Genomic DNA, 27,893 nt, shown 5'->3' on the forward strand with positions numbered 1-27,893 from the left:
GGCTTAGGGCCTCAGTTTGACCCGAAAAATGTGAAGATAATTTACGTCCTTTCACGAACAACCTGGACCAACTGCTCGCATTACGCTTCCTCGCCAGGGCGGATCTAGCCTGGAGCTTTTCTTTTCGGGGGGGGGGGGGGGGGGGGGGGGGGGGGGGGGGGGGGGGGGGGGGGGGGGGGTGGGGGGGGGGGGGCAACCGTTCTCGCCAGCTCGCTGGTGTGGGATCCGAGGTCCGTGCATGGTACCTCTCGCGAGACCTAAAGCCAAACCATTCAAAACCTAAAAATACACCGAAATGCTTTTGAATCTTAAACAGAAGTTAAAACAGACAGTTAAAACAGTTTGAAGTTAAACAGACGGTAATAGACGAAACTTTTATTAAGTCTGGGACTTTGGGGGGGGGAACATACTCTCAGAGGTTTGGGGGGGTGGCAATGGCCCCGTGCCCCCCCGGATCCGCCTGTCCCTCGCCCCTAAAAAACACCCACTCAGGTCAAAGGTTGCTGAATGCGAGGAGGCAGAATAAGAGCGCCTAAGGAGTGCCTGGAGGGACTCTATCTGCCAAAAGTATGTGGCCATTAAGGGACCGCCTGAGGGCGTCTTAGAGGGCGAGAGAAAACGGCCCTCAGACATGGATACCATAGATACTATAGACACCAGAATATATACCACAATGAACACCATGGATACCATAAATAGGTACCATAAATAAATACCGTAGATACCATAAAGAAATATTTCAGGGTGGAAGGTAATTGTCGTTAGAGATCGGTGTGTTACCACATGATGAAACATGACATCGAACGGCAATTTCTTTCCATCCTGATACTCTGTGCGAGTCATCGAAATCTTCGACTTAGTGCGCATTTGGGGTGCAAATGTATGTAAGGTATAAGGCTGGTATCGCACAAGGAAGTGGGCGAAAGTTAGACCCAAATGTTTTAAGCAAAGTTCCTAGTCCAACGCTTTCGTACGTGTGTGAAATATTCGCGCTGACAAAAATTCGTTAGCACACAAAGTTCGCATGGAAAGTTTACATGCATGCAGTACGCATGCAATTTTTCAAAAACAATCGTGCGTACGCCAAAGTTTGTAGCGAATGTAAGTTCGCGCGCCATATTTGTCTACGCCCAAGGCCTTAAGCATTGGTCACATGTGAACATGTGTGTATGGCTAATGCTCATTCGATGTTTGTTGCAGGGAGAAGATAAGACATTTCGGTGCCAAATAAAGTGCCGTCGTCAGCTTTCATGGTTCACTGAAATTTTGTCACTGAGGATCTAAGGCACACTTTCACTGCGCGTAGCCTTCCACTATCTGGCGAACAGCGTAAAAACATAGCCAAAAACACTGCCCACTCAAGCAACTAAGGTCCGTATAGAAATGCCTTCACCAGTCATTTCGGCAGGAGCATCTTTCTCTAAAGACTTCGCTTTGCTTTAAATTAGCATTCGCATGCCGGGCCGTCACGCTTGTATCCCGCCGCATTCCACGGGCGAGCTGACTTCTTCCGCAGGCGTCAACTGGCTGAGTGGCGTGAACAACGGGGAGTGTAAGGTAGAGGCGTGAACAGAAGCGGTTCGTTGAAGAATAAAGTGGGCAAACAACAAAAATGTCGGATGTTCTTTGAGACATGTTTCTTTTATATCCCGGACCATTCCTTTTCTGGAGACATTTGCACTTGTGCGAAAAGCAATGGACCAGAATCAATGTCAGTTGTAACTCTTATTGGTTCAGATTCGTATTATTTGCTGGCAACCGGAAAGCGTTGTAATATTTGACCTGGCCTATTCAACTGTCACTGTATGCCGTCAGCCGTCACCCCCCCCCCCCCCCCCACCCTGTACTGCCCCATACCGTTATGTACCCCCGTGCCCCGTACCCGTAACGTTACGGACATTCGTTGTCGAACGAACTTGATCCCGGGATGACATCTGCGTTCGACCTACGGTGCTGATACTTTTGGCCAGCAAACTTTACCCGCACGAACATTTGCGTACGCCTTTGGTGAATTACACCCCGCATCAGCATACCAGCATTGGTTATCCAATGTTTATCACGCACATTATCCTAGACGAACATTAGCGTAGAAACAATTCGCAAATTTCGGAATTACTATTCTTTCTTACGTTCTCGACGCACAATGCAACAAACACACCGCGCAAAATCCATACGCGAACTTTTTGCTCCATGAACATTTCACAATATGACCAGCGCATACTTTGCAGTCTGTTCTGACGAACTTAAGCATATCAACATCATCATGTTAATAACTGGAAAACCATTTTATTATGCATGCAATTGCGTCGGCTGCACATAGCATACAACTGTGTAGCGGGTGTGAAAGCGGCTCGCCCGTATCCCAGTACGTGGAAGGTCGGATGACTCATTGCTGCCACACATTTTATCAGCTGTACCCGTGGATATTGTGATATCCTTGGATTTGCATGCATTCGATTTTAATTGCCAGTTTTGTTTTTTGTTTTCCTATTTTTCAGTAACTAGTCCCAATCTTTAAGCTGGATGTATTTCTGGGATCAGAGCTAAAGCTTAGCTGTGCTCATTGTGAAAGCCCTGACCCATACCAGCCGATCGTGTGATTTCCGGCCCTACGACAGAAATTTGGTGACGAGCTTGAACGCGCCCTCAATGCTCTCCGCCCTCTGACGTTAACTGGCCTCTAGCGTGGCTGCTGCCATCGGCCGCAGGTCATACATAATGTCAACGGCAAATAGCTAGCGCCTAAAGCGGCTTGAACCAACCCCGCCACGGATGGGTTGGATTGGAGGCGAGGGCGATCCACGAACTGAGATATCGGGACAGGCCTCGCCTGACCTTGTCCTCTTTTGATCATGAGTTCATCTCGAAACATGGAGTGTGAACCACATTATCAGTTTTACGCATGTAACACTGACACACCAATGAGGACGATACGCCCAACAGCTGTTCTATCCGCGATAACGATGTGTGCTCTACAGCATTGTTCCAGTCCCGTCGGGAACTGCGAGCGGGCAGGCGAGAAGACTGAGAAGGTGCATTGGATTTCGTCGCGATATAGCGTAGCGTGACTTACGTAGGCATCGGGACATGACTAGGCCTGACGTGACCTGACGTGATCTGACCTGCCGGCGCGGACCCAGTCAGGTGCGGCGGGTAGAAAATGCGTTCCAGTTGGCCTGTCTGAGAGCACCGTGTGGAGCGAGTTTCACGTACCAAGGACCTGGCGACCTGTCCGCATACCGGGAAGGACGAGTGGACTGCATGTCGGCGGCTGGGACGTGTGGGCCTGTAGCTTACGTTGGGGGGGGGGGGGGGGCAAAAACCGACAGTCCGAAGGGAGCCGGACCGATTAAAGGGAGACTCACATGTGTGATCCCGTGAAGGACCTTCTGTCCAGGAAGTCTGGAGATCGGCGGCGCCCGTCCGGAGAGCAGCGTCGTCACGCCTGTCCGTCCGCCGCTGCCGCCCCGACGTCAGGCACTGGCGCCGCGCCTGCCGCGGCAGGCAGCGCGAGCGCCCGCAGGCCGGTCATGATCAAGGTCACGTCAAGGTCACCGTGGTCTGGGGTGCGGGTGAGGTCGCCGTCGAGATCGGCCAGCGGTGTCGACAGGGTCGATGGGCTGGAGCGTCGCTACAGGACAGCACAGCTGACCATGATGCAGGTCCGATCGGTCCGGTCGGGGTGGTGGCAGTGGTGCTGGTCCCGCAGCCGTTACGAGCAAGTAAGTCAATACCAGGAGCACGAGATGGCTGGCGAGATCGCGGCGCATCTTAGTCGCGGCAGTAGTAGCACTGTTTCATCGACCGTCGTCTCAGACTGGCCACGGAATCCACGACATGATTGTGTCACGCAGATGATCACTCTCACAGAAGTCACCGACAAGCACGCGGGACGAGACAAACTGCGTTGAGGCGGGGAGGAGCGGAGGTTAGCCGACGGGGAGGGGGGAGGGGGGGGGGGGGAGGCGGGCAACACTTTACAACTTATGACCGCAGTATTTAAACAGTTCCAAGAAATGACAACTCAAACTGTTAAAAGCTTTGCCTCAATAGCTCAACTGGACATTTTGCAAGCGATACCTTCGTTTGAGCTTGATTTTTCTGCGGCAATGCAAATTGCACCAAACGTTAGTTCTCCCATTCAATCAAAGTGGCAAACATAAACATTCCTGACAGTAGAAAAGCTGCGCGTCACAGATCAAAATCGCTGGCCCAAATTTCAACGACCCGCGATAGCAACGACACGAGACCAACACATTTTGACAGGTGAGAGAAAGGACGATCATACATGCAAGAGTCAGGGCCTATGTACGCAACCGAATACGACCTCTGAAGTGTACATCGTTTCGCTCGTTTTTCCTGAACAAGGCAGGTTTTTCATGCTTACCATTTAAAAAAATGTAATTGTTGGTCAGGTCCTGCTCATATGTCAGTTTGCCTTTCCAATCTCGACAAAGAACAAAATTAAGTCAGCTGTCCTCTCCCAATCTCAGATACGTGGATGCCTTCCTAATGTCGTGTATCGGGCAACCAGGGCCAGCGGAACGACTTTTACCCAACTGCACGGTGCTACGCGAGCGTGCCGTCCACAATCTCCCAACCGATCCGAAGGCCGACCGGCCCACGGGCGCACCACTGACCGGAAGCAACCAATGCAACCTTTTCTGTTTCCAGTCCGCGCACTACACACCCATCCAGCAACGGGCACCAACCCACATTTAGCGCAGGGTAACTGCTGGTTACGAACCGCCCGCTGCTATTCGTTTCGGAGGCGTTTTTTTTTTCACCCGAAACCACTCTGGCGGGGTGATAACCGAGGCGGCCCGGCCCAGCCGCGGTTTTGTCGCAGCGTTTTGCAAACGGCCCTCGCTGGCGCCGGCTGGCCCTCAGCTGGCGTCGGGCCACTGGCGCCGGCTGCTCAGTGCGTCGGGCCGCTGGCGCCGGATGCTCAGCTGGCGTCGGGCCGCTGGCGCCGGCTGTCAGCTGGCGTCGGGCCCCTGGCGCCGGCCTGCTCAGCTGGCGTCGGGCAGCTGGCGCCGGCTGCTCAGCTGGCGTCGCGCCTCAGTCCAGTGACACGTCTGACGCCATGGTTGACGCGGGGAGGAACTGCCACGCGCCGGTCGAAAGAGAGGCCCGGACTCAGCGGGAGGCGGTGTGTGTTGCTCGCCGTGCGTCTCAGCGGTCGCTTCGGACTGAGGTGAGCTCCGGCAGGACACCATGGCCGACAGCAGCGTTAGGACACCAGCGCCGACAGCTGCTGTCGACAGCTGCTGTTAGGACACCATCACCGACAGCAGCGTCGGGACACCATCGCCGACAGCAGCGCTAGGACACCAGCGCCGACAGTGGCGTCAGGACACCAGAGCCGACAGCAGCGTCAGGACACCAGCGCCGACAGCGGCGTCAGGACATCAGCGTCGACAGCTGCTGTCGACAGCTGCTGTAGGACACCATCGCCGATTAGCAGCGTCAGGACACCAGCACCGACAGCAGCATCAGGACACCGGAGCCGACGGCAGCGCCGTGACACCAGTGCCGACAATAGCGCCAGGACACTAGCGCCCTGACGGACTCGGCTTTGGTCGCCACGACCATCAGCGCCTGCTGAGCCAGAGATTGGGCGTAAGCGCACTCTCAAGCCAGTCGGGTGCCTTAATCTGCAGCGACCAGGGGTGCAGCCTGAAGAGCTGCTCGGTGCAGGCTTCTCGGCGATCGTGGTTCGCTCCATTATCTGACTGGCCTTGTGGAACCTTTTTGGCCAGGTTCAGCGTGATATGTGCCGCAGCTGCTCTTGAGCATGTAAGGCTGGGCTCTGCAAGGACGACCCTGTGGCTGCGCGCACGAATCAGGACAGTGTCATGGCCGCCTGCTCGACGGGGCTCAGCCCCGCGCCCGGCGCTGCTAAGTATTAATCCAGAAATGGGTGATTTGCGTGCAAAAGGACAACTCATGTAAAGCTGTAGGCAATCCTGCGCACCCTTGCATGACAAACTCCGCTGAGCTGACCAGTCTGCGCGGACTGCTAACAAACTTGGAACACATTCGAGAATGGCGGGTAAGAGGTGAACTTTGCATGGAATCCTTGCATATTGGTTGGCCTTATGTTTCAACTAAAGTAATTGTAATGTACATATATATATATATATATATATATATATATATATATATATGTATATATATGTATATACACATCAGAGTGCAAAAAGCTAGCCATGGTAGCTTTTATAAGCAGACCCAGAGAAAGGGAAGGAGGGGGTTGGGCATGGAATCATGCAACACCCAACACCATAGCTGTCTTCGAAATTAACCCGAATACACATTCAGTCCACCAGCTGAACTAACCGTACGGGCAGGTCAACAGAGATATTTGCCAACCTAATGGAGGAAAGATGGTTCCGGCCGTCTCCCAGACACCTCTCACCCCTGTGTCCCTGACATGGACCACCGCCCGACATTTCTCACACCAGATGCCATGAATGACGCTGCACGCCGAGACCCAGACAGGTCTCAGCGCCATGAATGACGCTGCACGCCGAGACTCAGACAGGTCTCAGCGCCATGAATGACGCTGCACGCCGAGACCCAGACAGGTCTTATCACCATGACTGATCACGCCCTTTATGCCATGGACAACCGTGAAATTCTAATTTTGATGATTCTCGATGTTTCCAGATGTTTTGACATTGTACCTCACCAGAAATTTCTCCAAAGCTAAATTTGTACCGTTTTGGCACAGGCTGCTTTGCGGGCTAACTGGCGGGACTCGTGCAGCAGGTACCAGTGCGCATTCCTGATCCAACAGCCATGATTTTCTATGTCTGAAATGGTCTACAGCTGATGAGGTAAATTGCATTACATTACAAAAAACCATCTTGAGTTAAGACACTTACACAAGGGTATGGTTTTCTATTCGGTTGGGAGGCTTCATCACTCCATCTTGGGCTTCAGCCTCCTCCCCCAACTTGGGGAAAAAGTGGGCCAAATCGGGGAAGAGACTTGTTTGTTGGAATGTTTTCGTGGCAGGTCGACTTATTTCTCACTGTTCGGCCCTTTCCCAACCCATTTTGAGAAACTACGCCTCTGCTTTTGCCATTACCCGAGAGCGCCACCTTTCGATCCAAAGATGGGACCCGGCCTATGCCACTCTCTCGCGGCCAAAGAGCTGATAAATGGCTTATTCCAACTGGCTGAGCGCGGCGGGCTTCATTCCCTCCCGTCCCCCTTAGCACTCCCTGAGCACACCCGACCAGAGGCTCTCGATGTGTTTTGAAACCCTGTGAAAGAAGGGAAGAGATTGTCATAGCCTGCTTCGCAGCTATCCATTTTACGTTTATCCATTTGTTTTTTTTATTTAACATTCCGTTTTTGAATTTCATCTGATCTGACTCTCATTCATGTGGCTTTTCGTCAGTTTGAATTTTGTCTTTTGATTTTCACCTTTTTGACATTTATCGCTTCAGACTTTTTAACTGCTTGATTATTATTACTTGACTTCTATCATTTTGACCTTTGGCTAATTTGCCCTTTATTCCTTTCAATATTTACCTTTTTGCATTTGACTTTTATTCCATTTTCCCTTTGCCATTTAACTTTTTTTTGACCCGTAACTCGCATCTTTGGGTCCGTAGTGGATGACGCCACTGACGTCAACGCGTGCCTGCGGCACTTCACGCCTGCGTTGAACGCTGTGATAAACTGCCACCGCCTAGTTAGAAGAACGCGCGTCTCCAAACTGCAGTATCCCTGGCTGACCGACGACCCGGCCCGCGAGAGCTCACGTCCGAGGAGACAGGGTGCGCAGTACCTGGCCACGTCCTCGCACATCGGAGAGCAGGTCCGACTTTACACGACTTCGCAATCAGGTTAAGAGCCGCCTTATTGCAGCAGGGTGCGAGTCCCTTTGCGGTGAGATAGTGCACGGTGGACCGCCGCAGCTTCTGACTTCCCTTCAAGGGGTTTGCCATGGCAGGTTCGTCGCCGATCGAGGCCGCGTCTGCGGTGAGCCCCGAGGAGGCCGAGGTGACGGCGGGCAAGCTCAGCCAGCCACTTCGCTGCCGTGGGCCCCGCATCGCAGCCGACCTGCGGAGCGCAGCAAATGCCAGCGCCAAGAAACCCGGACCGCCCACCGTCTGCGCCGCTGGCTTCTCGTTCCGACCTGCGACGCTACCAGAGTTGTCACGGTGTGCTCAGCGTACCAGTACATCGCAGGCGGTGGGCCTGGGTGAGGTCCCACCCCAGGCTGCGCGGGAATGTTTTTCAGTGGTCGGTCTTTATCTTTTAAGCGCATCAACTTGTCTCTCGTGACCAAACTTTCCCCAGATAGCTGGGAGGCGACATGTGTTATACCAGCTCCGACGTCAAGTCATCGGGCTTCTCAGCGTGCTCTCTAAGATCTTAAAAAAGCTGGCTTACACACAGCTGACGGAATAGTTTAACGCGACGGCGCTGCTGCACCCATCTCAGCATTCCCATAGGTCGCGTCACTCGACCGAGGATGCCGTGCTCGCCGCAGTCGAACGCGTGGTCACCAACACCGACGACCGTCTTGTATCGTCGGAAAGGACGATCGATTTGTCGAAGAGATTTGAAAGCGCTGAAGACGACTTCCTCCTCACCAAACTATCTTGGCATGGCCTTGCCGATGTGGAACGGATTAGGAGCCATAGGTGCCATGATTAGAAGCCCTAAGAGTGGTCGAGGGCAGGCGGTGCGTGAAGGGCGGCTCACTCCTCCCATGCCATGCGGTTGTACCCCAGGGCTCGATCATCGGTTCAGCTTTATTTTCATTTTTTGTTTGCCAACGATCTATTTGGACGCTTGACTCATGGCCACCATATCTCCTACGCGGACGACACCATGCCGTGGACTGCGCACTCCCTGACGGACCGGGTTTCGCCGACATCGAAACCAGACGAAAACTTACCATGCGCGAGCTTCAGAACTGCTTCAGGGCCGATTGTCTCCAATTGAACGAAACACAAATTATTTTATGTTCGTTGGGTCAAATCAAAATGTAAAAAGTCAGCTGATTTTCACTTTAAAGTACACGGTTTGACCAGGCATGCCTCAATTAGCACCAAAATTAGCACCAAAATTAGCACCAATTAGCACCAAAATTCTGGGCGTCATAGTTGACCCCGGTCTGTCATGACCCCGGTAGTTGACCCCGGTCTGTCATGACCCCGGTAGTTGACCCGGTCTGTCATGGGGTGCCCATGTCTCGAGCGTCGCGAAAAAATGCAATGGCATCCTAGTTTCTCTACAAATTCCGTAATTACTGTACTTCAGATCTTTTCAAAATCATTATCCAGACGTGCGTATTTACTCATATCATGTACTGCCTGAGGGTGTGGGGTAGGGCGAACAAGAGTCAGCCGCACAAAATTTAAAAAGTGGTCAACTTTGTTGCAAGAGTAATAACCGGCTCTAAAAAACACCACCACTTAACTCCGGCTCTAAATTCCATTGGATGGCCAAGCATCAAGGTGATGGTGACGCACCGCGACGTGATAAAAGTGTTTGAGGCCTTGAAGGAGGTAGGCGCGCCTCACGCTTTTTGTCCCACGCGCCGCTGTTTCGAGTCGTGAAACGCGCACCTCGGTCAGAGGTAGTCTACACCTGCGCAGACACCAACCGGCCACCACGCAGAGGGCGTTTTCGTATCGTGCCGCAGCGACCTGGAACCGCCTGCCGTCGTGCGTGCGCCATGCCCTAACGCTGAACGCGTTTAAGACAGCCGTACTTGATGTGATTTTAACCACTGAAAATTGATCTCATCCGCCCCATAGTGCGTCACTGGTCCTGTTTTACCCTATGGCGACTGTTCGTATAATTTTTGCATACCTTTGCGTGTCTTTTCATAATGCAGCTATTTGACCTGAAACCGTAATAGGCACAATGTGGATGGCTTCCAGTATACTGCTACTGCTATTGCTGCTGCTTGCTGCTGCTGCTGCTGCTGCTGCTGCTGCTGCTGCTGCTGCTGCTGCTGCTGCTGCTGCTGCTGCTGCTGCTGCTGCTGCTGCTGCTGCTGCTGCTGCTGATACTGCTGCTGCTGCTGCTGCTGGCTGCTGCTGCTGCTGCTGCTGCTGCTGCTGCTGCTGCTACTTCTACTGATACTGCCTACTTCTACTGCTTCTGCTGCTGCTACTGCTGCTGCTACTCTAGTGAGTAATGCAGGGACGGCGACAAGCCTGGCGCTCTAACTACACCCTCATCTGAAAAACAGACACGCATTGGCACCCCGACTTCGGAACGCACGAGCACTCCTATCGCTCTTGGCCACGCCCGCCGCACGCTTCCTGCATGCGCACTGAAACTAGCATTGTGTACGCTCTAGTTCTATCGAGCGTTCGTTGCTGCATGAGCGTGTACGGTTCGTGTAACGTAACACAAATTACTCGCGCACAGAAAATTGTCAACTTTTGTAGGCAAATACTCAATGGGCCAGACGCTGCCATCACATCTCAGATGTTATCGAGCAGCTTGGTTGGCTGCGAGCAGCTAACTGAGTCTAGTGCCGTTTATTGATTTGGCTGCGGAGCAGCGACTTTCCATTTCCAGGGGGTGAAAAGTTGCATCTCTGTCAAGCACTTGGAATAGAACGCAATTCACGGATACATATGTCTTGGTAGCTCAACACGTCAAGTCACGGGTGTCGATTCGTATTCTTTTGTGATGGCCCCAGAAAAGGCCCAGAAAAGACGCGTACGTCCAGTGCCTGCTGCCTGGATCCAGCCCTGCATGACTTCTATACTGCTTGGATTAAATACTGTTATAAACTATACAAAGATTAAAAACATATATGTCCGCCCCGGTGGCTCAGTTGGTTAGAGTGCCTGCATTCCTATCCATCCACCCATGGCATGGTGGGTTCGAGTCGCTTTAGGGCGCTCGCTATTTGCCCTTGGCAGGTATGACTTGCGGCCGGCGGCAACGGTCGCGCTAAAGGTCAGTTGACGTCAGAGGGCAGGACGGACCGTGCTGAGCATTGCGGCACGTTAAGCTTTCGCCACTGAATTCTGTCGTTGCCTGGGATTGCGCGATCGGATGCTGGGGGTCATGGCTCACACAAGCACTGCTTAGCATGAGCGCTGATCCCAGAAATCCATGCATTCGAAGGGTTTGGCTCAAATTTATATTAAAAATATATACCGTGTTTAATCAAAATGAAATAGACTAAATCCGGTGAAAACAATTGAGGGGGGGGAGGGTTAGGTTGTCGGACCTTTGGTTTGGCCTTCCATTAATTTATAAAACTTGGCATCCCTGATTTATGTCACGATCAATGAGAACAGATATCGTGCATCAAACGTGGGAGGGGCAAAACGACGTCTTCACGTAGAATAACAGCTACAGACGGGAGCCTTTTAAGGAAGCTTTGAGTGTACTGCCATGGTATGCTTAGATAAAGAAATCACAGTGGACTTGCACGACCTTCTCAACAAACATATGTACAGCTGGAATGCGTATTGAAGAAAAGTTTTCAGCTCCTGGTTTTTCGGCAGAACAGATTCAAAGTTCTTCTGTTGTGTTAATGAACTTCAATGTACCATGAGACATTGGTCAAACTACGTTGTAGTGCTAAATATCGATTACATTGATGGTATTGCATATTTCAAGCTGTGCTCATCGAGAGTGTACCCTGCCACCAGTAGCTACGCAATTTATCTTCCATTTTTCATGCATTTCATCCTTTTCATTCATTTTCATCTTCAAGTCTTAGTTGACACTTACTTTGACTTCCACTCATTTAATCCTGCCCTTCATTCATTTTCATTCATCGCCCTCCATTCCTCATTCATTCACATCAGTATGTTTAGCTGCTGTCATCCTCAATAGTGCACCTTCACACACTTTTCACTTTCAAGCTGGAAAACAACCCTCAATATATGTTGATGTGTCACTCAACATAATATTTGTGGTACAACCAGGTGGACGATCGGGAGCACGTAGTTGTTGGCTTTGTTGTTGTATGTTGAGATAATGTAGAACTGAGGAGAGCGTGAGGGTCGGCGTTATCAATGCAGGTAGTAACAACCAAGTAGAGTTGAGAGGGGAAGAGGTAATGTACGGCATAGGGTCGTATATTTACCAAAAATTGAATGCGTATGCTAACAGCTCATTTGGAAGACGGCTTTTAAAACTATGACGTCTGTTAATACATTCGCATAAAATCAAAGCCAACTTTCCGCAGATGTGGGCGGACAGCTGCCCCTTCTGCTCCCAAATCTACCGCTTCTCGTCACCAGCGTTTCTGCCCACGCCTTATTTGACGCGTCGGCAAAACAACACGCCGTCGCCAAGGTTGAGCAGGCTGGCGTGGACTCGTGGGTCTGAGGAGGCCCGTTTGTTCATCTCGTGGATGGTGCGCGTGTTCTCGTCCATGGCGTCCTCATCCCCCAGCACCCTGGCGCCTCTGAGGGCGTTGTCGGCGACCAGGATGCCGCCAACGCGCAGCAGTTGCAGCGTTAACTCGTAGTAGTTGAGGTAGTTGGTCTTGTCGGCGTCGATGAAGGCGTAGTCGAAGGTGCCAGCCTCGCCTCCGTTGATCAGCGCCTGCCCGGGAACGGGTGACAGAACGGAACGGGACACAGGGGCCGCCCGCCGGGCTCGGCAGCCATGGGCCAGCCGCTTCTGAGACGATGCAGAACAGTTGAGCATCTCGTGTCACTAACGTGTCAATCGGTATGGCGGTCAGCTACGTCGACAAGAGCGAGAAGAGCACCGAGTGTTAGGAGAGAGTGGACTGGTCCACTCTGCCGTGGACCAGTCCACTCTTAGTCCACTCTTTTATTAAAATCAGGGTAAAATATGAGCCCGAGGCAACCTGAAGTCCCACTGATCGATATGCTGTTAGCGGAAAGTTTGCGCACAGCGAGCAGATCGAACGTACTGGCTAGTGTCTGCACGCTTAAATCTTGTGATTGTGTCGCGTCGTGTTGCGATGTTAAAACTCAGTTATTTACATCATTCTTATCTGAACTTGCTGTAACTTTGATATCACGAAAACAATGATTCGCTACGCCCAGATCCGGAGCAAAAGTCGCGACACTACCTGTCTAGATTACCTAGAAAGTGACAAACGCAACGTTTATACCTATGTTTAGTGGCGCAGCCCGGATTTTCTTCAGTGTGGTGTCCGAGGCTCAGTCAGCATGCATCACGCCGACTCTTGACTCTGTATCGGGAGCCCTCTAGGGTAAAAAACGAAAAAATCCACGTCTAAGGCACGGCCTCCCTTGGCTGCGCCCCTGCCTGCGTCGGCCCATCGTCCTCAGCCTGTCACGTGTGGTGAGGCGCCATGTACGCGGTAAAGCTTGGTACCCCAGCTGGGTGTCGGCAGGGACTTTTGCGCGATTCAACGTCTCGACTGGAGCGTGACCCGGCCATGACACAGGTAGGCGGCCTCGTATTGGCTTCGGTGTTGAAAGTTATTTGTGGGGTTGCCTTACAGCAGGCGATATGGGTGCATGGTAAGCACTAAAACGTCTATATTGCGGCACCTTCAGGAGTGCTGTATGAAGTCTGAATTCGTACCTGAAGAGTTTCGGTGGCTGGGGCGATCCTCAGGTCGATTTTGTTCTCCACACCGGCCTCTTGCCATACTGGACGACCATATTTGTTCAACCATTTGTCTGTGACGTCACAGGCAGTAACTTTGCCGTCAGGTGGCAGGACGAGAGCGGCGGCCAGAGCGCTGCGAAAGACGGTCACGCTGTTGTGTCCGCATAAAGTAAATAAGCATAGCTGCGATAGGAAGCTCGCTCACCCAATTTACACCAGACCAAAATGTAGATCGGAATATACCGCCAGAGCGCTGCGAAAGACGATCACACTGTTATGTTCACACAAAAGTAAGTCGACGCATCTATAAAAGAATCCTTCCATAGTACATCCACGGCAAGGTGAAGGTTAAACAATTTAAGTCACCGCATGGTGAATTGCTTTGTTTAACCTATGGCTACCTTACACTCGCTGGCACGCAAAGTACACCAGAAATCCCCTCCCCCCCCGCCCCCGCCCCCCCGCAAGCGTTGCTACAAGGTTGGACGCACAGGGGTTCAGCCAATGACCTGCGTAGTTTATGCAGTTCTTGGCCATACAGTGTTACAGGGAGGCCTCCGTACTTTCCTCACCCGTTTGCGATGCCGATGGTTGCATCCTACTGCAACCCATCTAAGTTTTGGAGAATGCGGGCTCCATTTTCAGCTCAGGTATGTTTGCCTGAAAATGGTCGTTTTTACTTCTAGATGATTTCGGAAGTCAAAGCATCCGAATATTTACCAGCACATAAACTAGCGCCCGTGGAAGAGTCCTGTGTTTTGAAGGTCATTCTGCATAATCACATTAATGACCAAGTGCCTGGGAACTATACGTAATGCAAAAGCTGCAGGCGATTTCGGACTTTCAAGCATTTTGATATTCACCAGCGTATAAACTAGCGTCAGTTAAAACCTCCTGAACCTTCAAGGTCACGCTTCGAGGCCAAACTGAAGGTCAAATGAACGTTCCACGCACACACACACACACACACACACACGCACACACACACACACACCCCTGTTTGTAAGCCCTCCCAAGTGGGGACCGCGCTGGACTACTACAGAGTGGGGACCACTTACACACCTCTTTAAACATGAGCTAGCGTTGTTACGAAATTAACATCTTAGTGCTGCTGAAAACCCGAAAAGTGCGATGGTAAGCATTTCGTAGGTCTAGCGATAAGGGATCAATATCCGTAGGATGCTGCGAAGCGGGGACCAGCTAATATGACGTCAAAGGTGCGTCATACGCCTTACACTTAGCAAGCTAGGGACCGGTCTCCGCATTGTAATGTGTATCTAAATTGCCCTCATTCATGACATGGAAAGAAAGGGAATTTGGGTGATAACGTCGCTTCGGTCACGTTGGCGAACCAACTGACATGGAAATGGAACATGGTTGCTGATGCCTTGCCTGCACATCCTTTGTTTTGGAAGGAGCCGTGATATTTATATCGATCTGTGCTATATCATGTCATATTTGTATAACATTGTATTATATTGTTATATCTGCATTATATTGCAGTATATACTGCTATATTTGTAGCTTATTGTAATGTTATGTGATGTTCCCATTATGTTGCATTATATTGTTATATTTGATTATATTGTATTATATTATGTTATATTTGACACATGGCAAGAGCTACACGCAATTTTTCGGTTTGCAACAGATGATTTTCACTTCTTATGCCTACTTTTATGCTACATGTTATGCCTTGTTCATTACAGTCCAAAATTATGTCTCTTCGTCTGCGTTCGAAACTTTTTCCAACAAGTTGACGCCAAAACTTTGTCAAGACAGGACGCATAACATTGTGTGCGAATTAAAAGTTGCCAAACTATGTGGTATTACATCACATTAAGGCGGTCGATTTCAAAGTATGAATAATGCGTAAAATGAGAACAGTACAAAAATCTGAACCTCCATGCATTTTTCAACATTCCGAGTTCTTCCGCTGTCTTTTTCATTATCCCTGTCTTCGGTACCTGGCCGGTACCTGTCGACCAGCCCACGGCGTAGATGAAGAACAATCACAATAACAAATCACTGCCTTGGTTAGTCAGGCGACGTCATATGACCTCAGCAGGTGAGTGCGTCGTACAGCCCCAATGATGACGACGACAACCACGATCAATCGATAGTCCTGATCGACGACGATCGACGAGTCCAGATCGACGACGATCTGGGGCAGGTCAGGTCAGTCAGCTATGCAGGTCACAAAATCGGTTTCAAACTTCTTGACATAGGTCACTACTGCAATCTGTGAGGCAATGTTGAGGTCTCAAGACGCGGACTTTCTGCTATTCGTTTTGAGTTTTTGTGTTATTTCCATGTGGGGAGGGCAGCATGAGACAGCAAATCCATCAGTTCCGATCACAGTCCACCACAAACACACTCTTGTGCAAAAGGTTTCTTAGTTTGTTTGCGAACGGATCAAACAACCACACCGCAAAGCAGGGGTTGCAACATAACACAACAGAGGATCTAACGTCCGGAGCCTCTCGAGCTTGCAGGTAAAAGAACATTGCCACCGCAAGGCTGCGATTGCACACAACGCAGCAGGGGATCTAGATATGGAGCATTCCAAGCTTTCAGCTGAAACTACATTTCCATGGTACACTTGTGCTTCTGGATCACATTGTATGTACAGAACTTAACATCCTTCCAGGAACGCCGGCACAGTGCACAGACTTCTCCTTCAGTGCCGCTAGGCAGTCTGCCATTCCTGAGCACTTCAGAGAACCGATAAATGGCTTCATGCGCCTCTGTATAACCTCCTTTTCTCTTTCAGTTCACAGCACGCCCCTCCTTTTGGCTTTGGGCCGTCTTTCATTAATCCTTGGCCCCCTGGGTGGTCCGTTTTCTGCTTCAGCTTGGGGATCGGAAGCCATCTCTTTAGCGTTCTTCACCCCCATCTCCACTCCCATGTCGTCAGGGGCAATAATGCTAGCGCTGTCGTTTATTTCGACACTGGGAGCGGAACCACCTTCGACGACATCGTAACTGCTGGGATCAGGTCATCCAGGGTCTTTCCTGCGAATCCGCCGATCCCTTTGGCCATCGCGAGTAGTATTTTACTCACTTTGGCAGCATGCACCGTCTTTTCGGGAAGTCTATAGAACTGCCTGTGGACACGTATGTCATGGCCCATAAAGCGGGCCACGATATCCACTTCAATCTCGCTCAGTTGCAGCAGCTGCAGCATAGTAGCCACATGCTTTCTGTACTTCGTGACTGTGATGTTGTTGACACGTGCCCTCCGCGCGAATGTCCGCGCGCAGTCGCTGCCTCTGAGCGTGCTCGCAACTGGGGCTGCGCTGTTGAAGAAAATGTGTGGACAGTCGAGAGGGATCCCAACGTCTTTCCTCGCTGCGATCAGCTGATCAAGCGCCCCTCGCATTGTGGCTGTCAGCATGATGGGCACATCGCCTCCTTTTTTGCTCCGAACCACTATATCTCCCAGCGAATGGCACAGCCCTCGCTCTAAGGGAGACAGGTGCTGCAGGACATCTTCATTGAGAGTTTGGTCCCTTTCAGTGTATGATCTGACCGTAGGCCTTGACGCTTCTCCCGGCCTTCGCCGGTTAAACAAAATGATGGATGCCAACGCAGTCTCCGACAATTTAACATAGTTCTTGATAGAGCGTTCCTCTTCCAACAGCCGCTGAGCCTGCACCAACTCATCCCGCACCTCCTTCGTTACACTCTGAACATCCGCATTGAGGGGAAGGTCGACGGGCTTATTCCACTTCCTTTCCTAGAGAGTGGTAAGCGCACGAGAAGACACGTGTAGCTTCCAATCTCGTTGGTAGAGCAGGAGGAAATCGTCCGCAGCCGTCCTCGGGGTGGCGTCTTCGTTGGTGATCCCGCGCGTTTTCAGTATCCGCGCGCATTCGCTGAGGCCATAACCAAGCTTGAGAGCAAGCGATAGGCTATGATATTTGCCCTCCTTCACACCGGCCATGTTCTTGACCGCGCCTACCACTTCCATGAACTTCGCGGGGTGAATAAACATATCTAGACCTGATCCTGGGCTTGATACATTCAGCTCCAGCAGCAGTCGTCCTAGCTGCCGCATTTTTTTCTCTGATGTGTGCATGTTAGTGGCGCTCGTGGCCCAATCTTGTGTATAGACGGGCCCCGAACTCCATGATAAAGGCATCATGCCTGCAAGTGGACGAAATACTATCGTCCCGCATCTTCGCCATCAGGTTTTCTAAACCAGCCGCGGCATCTCTGTGGCACGGCAGCAAGGATCTTGCCTGGGACTGGACTCGGCCCCCAGAGGCAGTTTTCCCATGGGCGTGGCACCGATGCCGAAAGAGGCCGCGTCTAGAAAAGACACCGTGAAATTTCCCACATGGCAGCATATCTTTCACGTTGAAATTCATATCTTGGGGTGGACGCCTCTTGGGGACAATCGTTCCTCGCCCATCTCGGAAAACAGCAGTTATGTTTGAAGTTGACTTTATGAATGATACCTTCCAGAGTGATTCTCCTCTCCCCTGATCCTTTTGGAAAGGCGAGCGCGTCAAGTACGTCGGGTTCTCGTTTATGCTTCCGGAAAAGATGGCGTGCAAATTTTGTGTGCAGGGTATCACAATAGGGGCAAACGTTCCGCTTTAGGGATGGCTTTCTTGCTTTAGGAGATATTTCAACAGAGACACTGTGTTCGCCGGAAGCCCTACTGCTGTTCTTGGCCACTACCTGGGCCTCATCCTGGTCCTCGTCCTCGTTCTCGTCTTTGACTTCCTCCATATCCTGGTTCTCGTCCATATCCTTGGACTTGCCCTTGTCCTCGTACCTCGTCCATGTCCTCGTCCATGTCCTGGTCCTCGTCCTCGTCCGTGTCCGCTGCTGGCCGTGGGTCGGGGAGGTACGTACGATCTTCATCTTCATCGTCATCAGGAATGAGGCCAGAAGCATCATTATCATGATCTGCGGACAGACCGATCGCCATTGGTTACCTAATGACGAGTATTAAGCAAAAACGAAAACAAAAAAACAGTACGTCGGAAGAAGGATCGTTCGAGTTACTCAACGATGCGCTACAGTGCCAGACCTATCGGAGTTGCGATTCTTATGCCGAGGGGACCGAGACACAATGCGCCGGTGGTCAGAGGCGAACCAGGGTACTTTGGGCTCCGAAGCCAACGCCTTAGCCAACTAAGCCACATGGCCAAGTGGCTGTTTAACCAAGGGGACATCCATTCATGGGGCGTCGGTCTACTGACCCCGCTCGGTGCTAGAATACGGGCAAGTGCATGGTTGGCCACAGTTACTCTGTGATGCCTACTACATGGGATCACGTTGGTGCGTGTGTCCATGCGTATGTTTAAATTCTATGAACAGTTTCTTTCATGGACGGAACAAAAATGTTCGTGATGACTGGTATCTTGGCAAGTACAAAAGAACCACTTTATATCCAACTAAAAGCAAGCAAAAAACAATGAAGACACACAAGCTGCAAAACGTTACGAAACAAAGCAATGAGCAAATTTCCCGCGCAGAGCAGTTGGGATTTGCAGCAATGACAGACAGTCTATGCCATGACACATTATTTTGTTAGGTGGTACCTACCACTGATCAGTTTTAGACCCAAAACAGAGCACAATCACCCTTGGTTGCTACACCTAGTTTCAAAGGGCACTGTGCGATCTGATGCTCTCAGCTTATGCTGCTGCTCACGCTTCACTCAATGCTTTAAGAAACATTTTTTTTAACCATGCACCAACCTTTCTCAAAATATGACCGGATTAGGCTCAGAGGCACTCTTTCTCTCGAAACCCATGTAGGAACTCTGAAATAAGTAGAAAAACGTGAGAATGCACGCCAATTAGGCAAGCAGAAGACAACTAGTGATCAGGAGTGGCACACGGAAAAACTTAAGGGGCCCTGGAGTGGCCAGAACGGGCCTTAAGAATAGTCAGATAATTCTGTATTTGTAAAATCAAGCAAAGAAACGTTGGCTGTTATTCTATACGACCATTTTCTCATGCGCGAGGAAAGAAAGCATTTAGGAGACTCTGGAGTCACCCTGGAGACCCGTTTCATTACATTTCATGACGCTATTTTTATCGTACAATCATACCCTCGCCTAACGATCATAACACATCAGCATGGAAGACGTCAGGGCTGGTTGCTAGCATCGCCGAAAAGCCACGCTTCCCCAGGGCACGCTCATAGGTATAGACAGCTCACGTGTCTTTGGTTGCACCACTGCAAGACATGGGTAAGAGAACCGGGGATGAATAGGGGCAGGGGCTAAAACCTGCATGTTTCTGAAAATTTAGCGTTGGTCCTTTGAGCGTTCACTGCAAAAATAGTCCATTGACTACCATCTTTTGCTTGGTTGGGTAATGGGCCGCTGGGCGCATGGGTCGTAGGGTTTTCCACGGCACGCACATTGGTCATGGGTTTTGTCGAGGTCTTTGGAGAAAAGGGGATCGGACAGCCCGTTTGCCTCCCATCTCGGCACCGCCCATGCTCATTTTCAGGTAAGTATAACAATGTATATATCGGTTTATTCATGCCCTGAACATCTATGCCAAGAAACGCACAGACGAAGCACTCAAGTCATTCAGTCTTTCATTGAATGTCTTAAAAATCGGCTCACGGCTGTTCAAACGAAACGCAATGCACGAGTGTCATTCACTGGGGTCCTACCAACAAGGATCACTTGTTAGCTCGATGAGATTGGGACAGTGTATGCTCTTACCTGAAGCCACTAAACTTCACCAGTATAAACATGCCATCTTTGCTAGTGGCATGTTGAATAACTTCAAACGGTATGATTTATGCCTGTAACAGCACGAGCATTTGTAAAACACAACACATGTTGGTTGCCTTCTGACTGTACCAAACAGGTAGAGAAACATACGTTAAGCCGCGCGTATAGGAAACCAGACGTACGGGGTTCGATTTGCTGCCTGGTCCAGCCTTCCTGCCAGGGCAGACGTCATAAACTGGGAAGAGAAGGCTGACCACTGAATTGGGATTGCCTGCATCACAAGTCGGTGGGGAGCTAAAGTCGTCCACCGGTAAAGGAAGCCAACCCCCTGCAAAAACACGTAATCCAGACATATGCGAGACGCGCGTCAAGATTACCAAAGATCAATCACGCAAAACCCGTCAACCCTGTTCACGTGTCTGTTCACACATAAAATGCATGAATACGATGTCATCAAGTCTATGTACCAAAAATCTATCAGTTCCTGGAGTGCCACCTTTTTGGCCGCCATGCTTTCTTCCATGAAGTGAATGTCACTTTCCATCACAAGCTAGCATTACATCACTTGGTCAAGGGACGTTGTTAGAAGGGAACACTTTATTCATCGCAGGTCTCCAAATCGCACGGGCAAATAATACAGATTTAAGAGGAATGGCAAATGAATGGCTTTCTTAAAGATGGGTAGGAGACGGTAATAAAATGATGAGACGAATCCCACATTGCTTGTACTTGCTAAGTATTGTGTGTCGCGTATACCCTGAACCCACCACCAAAATAGCGTCATGTTTGTTTTCATGCCAATCAGACCCACTGACCCTAGTGTTTAGAGCCAGTACACCGGTTATGTCATATCGGTAACACCTGACCAGCCCGAACGAAAGCCAAAGGCTTACTAAGTATGAAACAGAAGGCGTTTTAAAATGTTTCACTCGATCAACCCGCGCGCTTGCGTATGAAACAGAAGGCGTTTTAAAATGTTTTACTCGTTCAGCCCGCGCGCTTGCTAAGCAGTCATGGGCTGTTTATCTTACAATTTTGTAAATTGACATGCGGAAAGAATGACCATTCAAAGCATCAATAATTATTGGCAAGGTGGTGAAATACTTGCATCTGGCTGTCGAAATTTCATAACTGCTAATGCGTGCTAAGGATGAACCAAAAACACCCAAGATTAAATGTACATCATTCTTCAACTTTTGAACAGCACTTTTGAACAGCACACCGGAACCGACGATCAAAGGCCTGTTTGGGGGGTATAAGGGTCTAAAGAACTGACGGTAGGTCACGTGAAGAATCGCGGCCCGCAGGGTCGTGACTTAAAATACTACTCAGAGGTCCCCTTGCATCGTTTTAGGATCACCCCCTCCCCCCCCCTCAGACAATCGGTCCGAGACCACGAACACCGAACAGTCGGCTCTATGTCCGTCTGAGCCCTTGAGACCCATTTCCCAAGCAGAAACAAGGCCGGGGCTCGCGATTTGTAATGTTCGGGGTCCCTGGTACAATGAAGGGCTTCTGTGTCGGTTAGGGGCCACCGTCTCGAACTGTGGCGGCAAGTGGCCCCGAGTCAGAGCGATTTTGAGGGGGCCCAAAGAGGGGCCGAAGGGTCTCTCGACACCAAATATGAACCAAAGACTAACATAAGAGACCAAATACTAATATAAGATTAGAAGAGTCCGAAGGGCTGGCTGTAGGTCACATTAAGGACCCCCGCTCGTAGGGCCGTGATCCCAAATGTCAGTAAAATGATCTTTAGCACCGATGGAGACCCCTGAGACAGAAAACTCCTCTCTTTCGGTCAGAGATCGCAAACAACGAACGGTCAGCTCCGTGTTGGTCTGAGCTTAATAAGAAAAAACATGTCTTCAATAACAAATGGGTCACATGAGGTGATTTGGGGGGGGGGGGATTTTACTATCAGGGGGTCCTCTGTCAATCCTGTGCCCCCCCCCCCTTACGAAACCTCTGGCTGCGCCCCCTGCTGCTCTCTATTGGTCAAAAGGTACACGTTAAGCTTTTAGTTTGTGATTTATCTAAAAGAGTGGCCATATTTTCGTCTGATTTTGCTACTTCCTTTGCAGGCTACGCCCTTGATTTAGCTGCTTTCCAACACTACCACAAATCACTACAGTCCACACATTATGGTAGACTAAACTATGTTTTGCCTGAAATTGTGAACATAGAGGGTGGAAAGCATATGCAATATGCACATTTTCAATAGATTAATGAGTTGGGCCAGGTACCTAGTGTATTCTGTGTTATCTCATGGAAACTGAAATAAAAACAAAAGAATTGCACCTCCAGGTTACAAAAGACTGCTACATCAAGCAGCTGTGGAAGGGTCCAAAGTATTCATTGGTCGAAAAGTTGAGTTTTGATGCTTTATTAACTGACCTATCATTCTGACATGACGTGGTGTGAGCAGGCAGGAAAAGCTATTTGCTCCCCATGACGTGGAGGGCCACAAGCAGATTAGTCTGCAGATCACTATGCTTTTAGGGCCATGCTGGTCAAAGTTGCATTCATTCTGAAGTGATCAAGCACGCATTAATTGCAGTTTCCAAAAAGCATGGCTGTTCACATCTCGTGTGTTGATCTGCTGGTTGAAAGGCTTTAAGGTTTCGTGCCATCACTACTCGATATCAGGGTTCACGTTTCCTATTCCGTTAGGGAAGGGGGGGGGTTCTAGGCCCCCCCCTCCGAAATCAAGCTACAGCTGTCAACTAAGAAATGAAATGGCGCCAAACTCAAAGAGAAATTGGTTTGTTGATGATCTTTGGGTTAGACTTCATCATTTCACAAGTTTTGGCAACCCCCACCCCCCCCCCCCAAAGCCCCCCCCCCCCTACTCACTTTATGTACCTACGCCCCCACTCAGTGCATGCGGGTAAGGTGAGAATGGTACACCCCATTGAGGGGTAAATGGGAACATGAGGTGAAAAGCACGCTAATGCCCCCCCCCCCCCCCCCCCTCTTCGCGTCGACAATTACATGGGATGCAACGCTAAGACGGCCACACAACCACCAAGTTGGAAGAATTTGCATTGCCCCACATAACGCTGCGCACCTAATGCTTGCCCCCTTCCTCCTTCATATCTACAGAGGTTTCAACGGTAAAACTGCCGCACCGCCATCAAGTTGGAAGAATTTCCCTTGTCCCTGATACTGCGGTGCACCCGAGTACGAGAAACTTCATGCACTTAAAAAACAGAGCTTCCAGTACAGAACATCATGCAGTTATCAGTACTTACCATATCGTGCCAGCCCACAGGAACACCACTAAGCACCACGCAGTAATATCTCACGTCCCTTGATCGCGTGACAAGACACCAACCGAGCGACGCGACACCTCCACGGCATTCCAACTCGCGGCCAAGGTCTGCCATAACAATCAGTAGTGATGGGTACTACGCATGTGCCCCGCCAAACTACATCATTGTTAATGTTTGGTCATTATTAAACGTCTTAAGGCATATAAAAATAACTATTGTTTATCATTTAGCTACTTCAGTCAATTCTGTCTTGTGAAATCAACACTACATGGTGCGTTCAAGGTGACAACAAGATTAGCACATCTCTATTCAAAGATGACGTCACACATTTCAGTCGAAAGGCGAGAAACTTCTCCGGCGGATTTGTGTAAGTCAACCTAAGTCACGTGACTATGAAACATACACTTGGCGGACAAAACCTACCATGTCGGGACCTCTAAGGGATTGATACCAGACCAATATCTGGACGAAATTAGCGTTTTCCAATGGTTTGCAAAATGAGGACCGATTTTCGGCCCCCACCTTGAAAACGGTCCTCACCTTGCGTGAGTGTAGCGGACTTCGGTCCCCACTTAGGAGGGTTTACAAACACACACACACACACACACACACACACACACACACACACACACACACACACACACACACACACACACCACACACACACACACACACACACACACACACACACACACACACACACACACACACACACACACACACACACACACACACACACACACACACACACACACACACACACACACACACACACACACACACACACACACACCACACACACACACACACACACACACACACACACACACACACACACACACACACACACACACACACACACACACACACACACACACACACACACACACACACACACACACACACACACCACACACACACACACACACACACACACACACACACACACACACACACACACACACACATATATATATATATATATATATATATATATATATATATATATATATATATATATATATGTGCATGGGATGCTACGCAGGAAAGGATACATACACGGGAGTGCCACGCCACCCGCACAGTTACCGGCCGATTTCGAATTTCAAGCATCAGAATCGTCCCTAGCTTATGTACTAGCGTTCGTCAAGAAGTCCCCATTTCTCAAGATCACTCTTCCAGATGTCATGACGGCGACATCTATATCACATGAAAGCTACTGGTCGGTATCGGATTTTAAGCTTCAGAGTCGTCATCATCTCCTAAACCAGGAAGAGCGATGAATAATTTTGGCATGAAGCTCGCCTGATTTGAGGGTGTATTTGACATTGAAGGGTGATGTTGAGAGGTGAGGATTTTTCGACAGACACTAGTTCATTAACTGATGGATATCCTAATAGTTGAAAATCCGAAATCAGTCAGCAATTATATGGTATTTTAGGGTACATATTATATTAATAAGTTTCCACTATGTGACCTTGAAAGGTGACGGTGAGAGAACAAGACTGTTTGAAGGACGCCATTTCCTGCACTGGTAAATATTCTGATGTTTGCAAATCTGAAATCATACAGGACCTTTTGCATAATTAGGAATTCCCTGTCATTGGACCTTGCATTTTAGCAAGGATGACCCTGAGAGCTCCGTTTTTACGGACGCTAGCTTATGCACTGAAGACGATTGCGATGCTAAAAATTCAAAATGACCGGCAACTTAGAGGAAATATAAAGTTATCAATCATCTCACCATACAGTTTGCCTTGAAGGGTGACCATGAGAGGTCAACATTCTTGAGGAATGCTAACTTACACACCGAAGACGATTCTGGTGCTTGTGATCCAAAAGATGTCGGTAAACTTTGGGTGCAAGGAGTTGCAACGCCGTTTGACATTAAAAGGTGCTGTTGCATGATCAGGAATGTTCAGGGGACACTATTTCGTGCGCTGGTGAATATTCTGATCGTTAAAAATTTGCAATAAGGCGATAATTTTTGATAGCATCGATGGAGTTCAAGCTGAACGATATACAGTTTTTTGTCATTTGAGCCTACATTTGATCTTTAAGGGTGACTTTGAGAAGCTTATGACGGACATTAGTTTATGCGCTGTAAATGCTCTGGTGCTTAAAAATCCGGAATCCGGCGGTAATCCTCTGGTGATGTGAAGTTCCACGCCGTTTAATCTTAATTCCACCTAACAGGGTGACCTTGAGAAGTCAACACAATTGACGGACGCCAGTTGGTGTGTTGGAAATTATTCTGGAATTTAAAAATCTGAGATTGGCTCTTAACTTTGGAGTGATGTGGAGTCACTTGACCTTAGAATTTGACTTCATGTAATATTGAAAAATAAACGTCATATTCGGTGCTATCGTGCCATTATTGAGCAGCTACCATCTCACGCATTTCCATCGAAACCGGAACACGGCGCCAAATAAATCACTCGATAAATCGTGAACCTCACGGGCATATGAGATAGTGCAAACTGGACGCCGAGGAAAACTTGAGAGTTTGGACATCTATAAGGGATTGAGGCAATGCTCCAGCCGCTGCTTTTACGGGCCAAGGCACGACAAGTTGTTTGATTAGGTCATGAAAGTCGGCAGAACACGCTGCACTTCTACATGCAGCCTGCCTTCACGGAATCACTTGTAACAGGCAGGCTCGATCGCAGTGAGGTGGAGTGGGCTGCATGAACTGGATCCCCGAGGCCGGGAGCTTAGCCTACCAGACAGGATTTTCGGTTGGCGGCGGCGAACTTTACCACGAGGCTCGCTGAGCAAAGTTGGATCTTCTCTCGAAAGGTTCTCCTGGATAGTGTCTTTCAAGAGGGAAGCGCGTTCCCTTGACAATTAAAAAAAAATAACATGGGTCGTAAACGTCGACAGCAAACCGATCCCGAACTGAGACCTCTTGATTAAAATCAGGGATTCAGGCTCTTTGCTTAACCTGATTCCCGATCAAGCGAAGGGCCTCCCATCTCAATACAGGGCCGTCTATGCAATAAAAGGGCCTTCTGAAGCGTACAAAAGCCTCCTACTCCAAAACAGCATCCTTTTGATTTGCAGAGGGGATCTCAAAATCCGACCCGCATCTTCATTATCCCAAAATAGGTCATCCGGATCGGGTGTAGCCGCCTTCGGACATACGAGAGAGGGTCTCCTGGCTTAGAATGTGGATCGTGGTCCAGAAAAGGGCCTTCCAACATCTAGAATCCTCATTATAAAGTATACTCATTGACCGCAAGAGACCCCTAGTTCAGAACAGGGGCTTCCCGAACTAGCAAATGCCTCCTTAACACAAAATAGAGTTCCTGATCCAGAAAGCGGGGCTGTTAATTCCGAAAAGGGTTTTTGGAGCCCAATTTAGGGTTCCTAGACCGTCATGAGGCCTCTGTGATCCGCATTTTACGACGATTAGTGTGTAGGCATAAAACCGTCAGCTTAAAAAAGATGTTCAACAAAAAATTTGCAGAGAGAAAATCTATTCTGGTTCCCACAGGACAACTGCTCCTTTGTCCCCGCTCCCTTTTGCTTCGCCGCCCTTAGTTCGCATAGCACTGGCCACCAGCATTAGCCGCGTGCCGGACGCATCTGGTCACCTGTATCCCGTGAACACCCCAACGTCGAGTGTCTTCTTGGCGCCAAGCGTCTTTAGCAGCAGCTGTAGAAAGTTCATCTGGTCGGAGGCGCTCAGCATGGCGTGGTCTACGTCATGCAGGCTGGCAGCGCGCAACTTGACGAGGTGCGGATTCAGTGGCGTCATATGCTCTGCCAAATACCGCTGCAGCGGGCCGGCATCTTTGCTGTGCTCCTTGATCACCGACATGACGACGGCGGCTGGCGCAGGCTCCGTCACGCGATCGATGCAGCTCACCCGCCTTCCACAGCCACCGGACGCCGACTGTTCGGATGGAGGAGCCCGGACACCCGGCCTGCGGGCAGGGAGGGGGGGGGGGGGGGGGTTAGTCAGCTGACGGCGTCGCGTCGGCACGGGCCAGTCATGCGCGGCACGCGTGACCTCCACGGAAACAGCCAGAGGCTAGGCGAGGGGAAGCACAGGTTGACGAAAGGCCCGTGATGATGGAAGCCCCGCCCCCCCAGAAAAAGACTCTCGAGCCTGCGGCTACATTAAAGAGAGCATCCCACATTCTTTGCACCTTTCACTTATTGGTAAATCAGACGGGTATGATTCGATCCGTACCACCAATTTTCTCGACGTCCTTCTGAGCGGCTCAGACATTTGATTTGAAGTAGCCGACTCTGCGGAAGAATTATCTCATTCAACTGCGAACATGATGCCGTTATCCCGCGAATTCAACAAAACTCTTCACCTCAGCTTTGATTTT

The 27,893-nt window shown here is 49.9% G+C and overlaps 1 protein-coding gene and 1 long non-coding RNA gene across 2 annotated transcripts; both read right to left on the reverse strand.

Moving 5' to 3' along the window:
• Positions 1–12,102: 12,102 nt before the first annotated feature.
• LOC119099650 (putative caffeoyl-CoA O-methyltransferase 2) lies at positions 12,103–27,442 on the reverse strand. Its single transcript, XM_037222716.1, has 3 exons — positions 27,147–27,442; positions 13,540–13,699; positions 12,103–12,558 (listed from the first exon to the last, which is right to left on the reverse strand). Exons 1-3 carry the CDS (start codon positions 27,371–27,373, stop codon positions 12,268–12,270), a joined length of 678 nt encoding a protein of 225 aa, XP_037078611.1. The 5' UTR covers positions 27,374–27,442; the 3' UTR covers positions 12,103–12,267.
• LOC119099651 (uncharacterized) lies at positions 19,284–23,617 on the reverse strand. The gene is made up of 3 exons (XR_005094400.1): positions 23,530–23,617; positions 20,267–20,349; positions 19,284–19,348 (listed from the first exon to the last, which is right to left on the reverse strand). It is a non-coding gene; the product is annotated as an uncharacterized LOC119099651 (long non-coding RNA).
• Positions 27,443–27,893: the final 451 nt, after the last annotated feature.

Source organism: Pollicipes pollicipes, unplaced genomic scaffold (assembly GCF_011947565.3).
Source record: "Pollicipes pollicipes isolate AB1234 unplaced genomic scaffold, Ppol_2.1 Scaffold_4827;HRSCAF=5700_pilon_pilon_pilon, whole genome shotgun sequence".
Taxonomy (NCBI): Eukaryota; Metazoa; Arthropoda; class Thecostraca; order Pollicipedomorpha; family Pollicipedidae; genus Pollicipes; species Pollicipes pollicipes.

Excerpts from the sequence above, each read along its gene's own strand:
- LOC119099650 (XM_037222716.1), bottom strand. The coding sequence starts at position 27,373 with ATGTCGGTGATCAAGGAGCACAGCAAAGATGCCGGCCCGCTGCAGCGG. Across the intron at positions 13,700-27,146 it reads GGGGTGTTCACGGGATACAG|CGCTCTGGCCGCCGCTCTCG; the intron begins GTGACCAGATGC and ends CGTCTTTCGCAG. Across the intron at positions 12,559-13,539 it reads CAGCCACCGAAACTCTTCAG|GCGCTGATCAACGGAGGCGA; the intron begins GTACGAATTCAG and ends GTTCCCGGGCAG.